Source organism: Cydia amplana, chromosome 20, assembly GCF_948474715.1.
Source record: "Cydia amplana chromosome 20, ilCydAmpl1.1, whole genome shotgun sequence".
Classification (NCBI taxonomy): Eukaryota; Metazoa; Arthropoda; class Insecta; order Lepidoptera; family Tortricidae; genus Cydia; species Cydia amplana.
Window position 1 is genome coordinate 12534790 of NC_086088.1, and position 6000 is coordinate 12540789.

The 6000-nt window shown below is 38.5% G+C and overlaps 1 protein-coding gene across 2 annotated transcripts in view; it reads left to right on the top strand.

The window, feature by feature from the left end:
• The window catches only part of LOC134657451 (alpha-2 adrenergic receptor), a 547428-nt gene extending 542111 nt beyond the window's left edge, over positions 1-5317 (top strand). The window contains exons 5-9 of one of the 2 annotated variants that reach the window (XM_063513010.1): positions 446-595; positions 2693-2799; positions 3786-3921; positions 4598-4673; positions 4755-5317. In XM_063513010.1, the coding sequence (XP_063369080.1) occupies positions 446-595; positions 2693-2799; positions 3786-3921; positions 4598-4673; positions 4755-5185 (900 nt within the window). In that variant the 3' untranslated portion in view covers positions 5186-5317. Of the gene's footprint in view, positions 1-445; positions 596-2692; positions 2800-3785; positions 3922-4597 lie in introns of both variants that reach the window. The other variant, XM_063513009.1, reaches the window with a different exon arrangement.
• Positions 5318-6000: the final 683 nt, after the last annotated feature.

Below are 6000 nucleotides of genomic sequence, written 5' to 3' on the forward strand. Positions count from 1 at the left end.
GAAGTACGACTGTCGGACTTTGACTACCTATAATTTCTGACTTTTGTATTGCTTTAATGCAATGGGTCCCATATAGACATTTGATTTAAAAAAAACCTGATTGATTGATACCATAACTGAAAATTTGTCATCTAGCCTTTACTAATGTACCTAAGCATTATGCTTTTAAATATGGTTTATCAGCGATTGTCTCATAATATTTATTTAACCTTTTGGACGCCAATGACCGATATATCCGCACCGTAGGTTCAACGCCAAAGACCTGTCACAGTGTGTTAATCGGTCATAGACCACAGACTGAGAGCAACATCGACCTACGTGCATATACATAAAGTTCAACTTCAGTTTTGACACTTTAATGATGTGGCGTCTGAGTGACAGCTTTTGTGTTTGACACGGCGTGGAAAAGGTTAATTACTAACCGCGACTGTTTCCTTGTCCCCAGGTGTCCGAAGACATGGGCTACGTGATATACTCGGCGCTGGGCAGCTTCTACATCCCGTCCTGCATCATGGTGTTCGTGTATATCCGGATATACTACGCTGCGAAGGCCAGAGCGAGGCGGGGGATTAGGAAAAACCCGAGGCCTAGACCAGTAAGTTTATCTTATTAGTTACTAGCGACCCGCCCCGGCTTCGCACGGGTTAACAAATTATACATAAACCTTCCTCTTGAATCACTCTATCTAGTAAAAAAACCGCATCAAAATCCGTTGCGTAGTTTTAAAGATCTAAACATACATAGGGACAGACAGACAGCGGGAAGCGACTTTGTTTTATACTATGTAGTGATTATTACTATAGAGAAGCTATTACCAAACAATGAAATTGTCGCAATCGCAACTTGTACCACGAATACCACGCGACCAAAACGTCGTAAGCGCTGTAAAATCTAACTCTAGTTATATTTGTTTTGCACCGTGTGTTGACATTATATGAAACATGTCATTTCCATCAACTGCAGAACGGACACGAACAACATATATCATGTTGACGATGTCATTAATGTAGTCACGAGTGGACTAGCTTGCGTGTGGGAGCTTAATTAAATTACTTATACAACTTGAACATAGCCTATTCGATATCAAAAATCTCAACTTGATTGAAATAATACAAACACCTGTCTCACGTTTAACAAACGTCTAACACCTTTGGAAAAGGTATTTTTATAATAACCTCTGGCCACCCAGACATCAAAACTTGCCATTACAAATGCAATTAAGTAAGTAAACAGTTTATTTTACGAAATAAAAGAGATAATTATATATAACATAATAACATAATTGTGTAGTAAAAAGCGAACTTATCCCTAAGAGGGATCCCTTCCAAATGTAAGAAAGAATTTGCATTACGACTAGTGCAAGTCGTGTCAATTTTATAACAATACTAGCGATCGAAACCTTAACAAATTATACATCTAACCTTCCATAAGAATCACTCTATTGATAAGTGAAAACCGCATGAAAATCCGTTCAAAAGTTTTTGAGTTTATCGCGAACATATAGTCATACAGACAGACAGGCGCGGCGGGGAACTTTGTTTTATAATATGTAGTGATGTATATAGTGATAATCATATCAGTAACAAATCAAGTCGAGATTTTTAAGCTTCAAATATGCCTGTGAACATAATGATTTATGAAATTAAATAATACATGTGAGAGTTTCGTGACTCATAATAATAATTTTAAAATTATTCAATTCCATTTTGCATAAATTCCGCCCTTTGTTAATTTATTACTTTGGATTCATAATATTTTTCATAGTTTTGTGCAATTTAACCCTTTAGACGTCACACGTCGTATACAAAAAGCTCACTCACACGCCAAGACCACGGATCCAAGCGAGCCAATATTAACCTTTTCGACGCCGTGTCAAACATAAAAGCTGTCACGCTGACGTCACGCACCGAAGTGTCAAAACTGAAATTGAACTTTATGCATATGCACGTAGGTCTATGTTGCTCTGTGGTCTGTGACCGATTAATCGGTCTTTGGCGTTGAACCTACGGTGCGGATATATCGGTCATTGGCGTCCAAAAGGTTAACCTTATTTGAAAGTGGTAACTTTGATGGCTTACTTACCATAATATTTATTGGTTATTCCACGCAAAAGCAACGCAAGTCAACATTTTATTACGTGTTTCCTTATTAATAAAGCATATTTATCGTCAATATATCTATCTAAAGTGTCATTCTATGGAACTTGCTAACTAATCTATGTAAACAAACCGCCATATTGAAATCGTCTCTAAATGTCATATGACTTTTGTTTAAGTACATAGTTAGCAAGTTCATTAACTTCCATAGAATCACACTTTAGGGATAAATTTTAATTATTATCTAGAGATAACAAACCGTTCTTGACTCCACGAACAAATAACCATTTAAGTGTTCTTGGCGTCCAAAATTCTTAATTCAAATTATTAAGTATATTTGACGACCGGTCTGGCCTAGTGGGTAGTGAGTGTAGTGACCCTGCCTGCTAAGCCGATTTAACTGAGTCAAAAAATACTCGTGGCGTCTTTATTAACAATTTTCGGGTTCGCCTCAAATTGTTACTCACGCCACTCGCCTTTTTTGACCTCTCTTAAACAACGGTTGCATAAAATACTAATATATTATTATTCATTATTAACTGCACATGACTTCTACATATACTACGAGTAACATATTACTTGTTTGTATGTTTCAGAACGAACAGCAGACGAGCTTTAGCAACCCGCCGAAGGGCACGCGGCCCATGCCGGCCACGCCCTCCATTCCCATGCCGCAGGGCTTGGATAGTAATTCTAATAATAGGTAACTTTTATTCGTCATCCATTCATAAATCATCATCGGTCATACAATCCACCCAAAATTAAACTTTCCACCAAATTCTGGGCTTTCATCGTCATCATCAGGGGCCTTAATTCGACCCATCGATGGGCACAGGTCCTCTTATTCTAAAGTCGAAGTCAGCATAAAGATGCTTCAAAGACAGAAAGACAGATTTACTTTCGCGTTCATAAAATTAGTAGAGATTATTTGAATGATAACCTCATCTTTATCCCATCGTCTTACCATAGTAACAATCACGTCAAGAATATCTAGAAATTCACGGGCATGAGACAACCATCCATTATAGATAGATTTTCCTTTCACCAATGAACACAAGTTCTAGACCAAGTTGGATATCGGTAACAACAACTTCGTACCGAATCTCTCCGGTTCTATTCATCGAACCGAACTTGAGAATTGATCAAAAACAATCTTGTGATTGAATATCTGTTTCTAGTCTCCAAATTGAAACTAAGTTTAGAACTTATAATGAAGGTTTGTCAGAGAAATCAGAAGATAATTCAATCGACATAATTATAATACATTTTATACACAAATGACAAGATTTAAATACCTATATAATTTTAAAAAGTATGGTTTAGACTGAATTTAAATCTACAGAGACGCTACACAGTAGAGCACAAAATAACAGTAAGCAATAGAACAGTTTCCTAGTCTCGTATAAAATTCAATCAACAACATCCATCGTGCGTTTAAAAATGCCAATCAATCAATCAATCACAAATTATAATATGTATTTAAAACTTTCGCGTTTTGAACACATACCAACTCACATTTATAGACGGGTCTAAAAAAAATCGCGATAGACCCGTCTATAAATATGTGAGTATTAACTCACACTCATATGCAATCACAAATTATACATTTAAAAAATCTTGTACGTACCAATTACATTTAAATAATTTGACTTCAATTGTTTAATCTCAAATCATCCCAACTTGTTTCAGAGTAAGTCAAATATCTACGATAGAGGCACAGCAAGTGCAGATACCCACGGTGACGTGCGACCTCGCCAGCGACATTTCAACGAGCGAGGCGGGCGACATGCTACCGCAACATGAAGAGAGAAAAGACACACTGAAGGTAACGATGTTTTACATTATTTTAAGCTACTTTTGTCATAGACGAGGGATTTAAGTAAGTTTATGCGATTACAGAAAACAAGCTCATATAATTTTACTTACAAATACAAGTTGTACAACCTGGGAGATGCGAGCGCTAGCGATATTTAAAGTACCTATTCAAACTAGCGAGGCAGGTGACATAGCCTGTCCGATTTTCTAAGATTAAGTTCGCCATAGTCTAACAATCAAACCATTTAATAATTAAATCAAATCATCTAAAATAAAATTTTAATTGATCAAAGCGGACAGGCTTTACAATATATTTTACGTCGCCCTAGGCCCGTAAGTGGGATTATTTTCTCGCGTAGCGTAATCCCGTAATTTCACTTCCTAGCCAAGGCAAGGGTGCACGTACAATTTTGCACGGGTGGTAATTCGTAAAGCCCCAGATCGCATATTTATATTTACGAATTCACCTCCTCTAGGTATGTAATATAGTACCAGTCGATTTTGGGTGAAGTCAAGGCATGAAGAAATAATAAGTCCCAGTTTCTCGTCTTGATTCGAACCTTAAAGAAGAGCTTGTAATTTATGGATTTTTGGCAAAGCACGGATCTCTTTTAGAATACGATCACCTATTCTACATTAAGCAGAAGGTTGCACAGATCCTTACCTACTTCCCCTTATTGTTCCAGGTGGTAACATCAGCGCAAGTGACCCGCAACCCGCTCGCAGCGTGCCAGCTCCGCAGCTCCACGCTCAGCGTGAACGGTGAGCCGCGCGAGCGCTGCCGGGCGCCCAGCGTCGCCATCGACACCGACATGGTCTCTGAATTCGACCCTTCTTCTTCAGATTCCGGCGTCGTCTCCCGCTGCGCCGGCGTCAAACCCCTCAAGTTCAGAATCTGCCAGCCCATCTTCGGAAAGAAAGCCGAGAGCTCGAGGAGACAGGAGAAGAAACAAGCGAAGAGCGAGTGCGAGCCGGCGATCCCCAAGCAGCATAAACCTAGAGATCCAGAAAGGGAAAAGCGGAGGTTAGCTAGGAAAAAAGAAAAGCGAGCGACCTTAATTCTAGGTTTAATCATGGGAAGCTTCATAGCATGCTGGCTTCCATTCTTCTTCTTATATATCTTAAAAGCGGCCTGCAGAGCGTGCGAAATTCCAGGAATCTGTTTCGCTGTAGCGTTCTGGCTGGGATACATGAATTCTGTATTAAATCCTGTGATTTACACCATTTTTAATAAGGATTTCAGAAGGGCGTTTAGGAGGATACTGTTTAAGTGATGTTTGGCCTACCTGTGCTGCTACAGATGCGTGGCTAATCGCATCATGATGGCACAACAGCGGGCAGCACCGGGGCTTTACAATGTACGTTAACGCCATAACCAAGGACAGTCTCATGTGATAACAGTGAAATATAGGAAAAACTAAAGTACCCTTCGTCTAAACGAGACCCCACACTAGCGTCTTTTGAGAGTCGCCCTCTATTAATTGCTGCGAAGTTGTGCCAACGTGTGCTAACGTTGCGTTGAGCAGCAGCCATAGAGTTGATTAAACGCCGATACTCGAAAGACGCTATTAGTGCAGGGTCTCTTAGTAGTAGTGGGTTTTATGTCAAAGTTTAAACATGGAACGTTACTTCTACATACACGGTGGGAACTTCAAAAGTTTTTGAGCTATATCTGTGTTTAAGTGATTTTTGGTTCGGAAATCTTTGCATTGACAGTAAATTTTTGAAAACAGTACAGTAGCAATAAGCAAGTAGCCTAGACTACCTTACCTACTACACATTTAAATACCGAACATACGTTAATTTATTTTTTATATAACTTTCTTGTCAGAGATAAGGCTGTATAGTTTTTCTCTATAATGGATTAATTACTATACTTACTGGTAAATTACAAGCAAAGGCAATAATCAATAAGCTTGCCACGTTAAGAGTTACAATCCGACCTGTAAAATGTAACCACAAGTTTATAATTTTAAAACATATTGAACAAAGTAATGGAACCAAAAATCACTACATCATAGTATGTAGAATAAACAGAAAACTGTATACAAATTAACATTATCATTATATATCTTAGGTCAGCTTATTC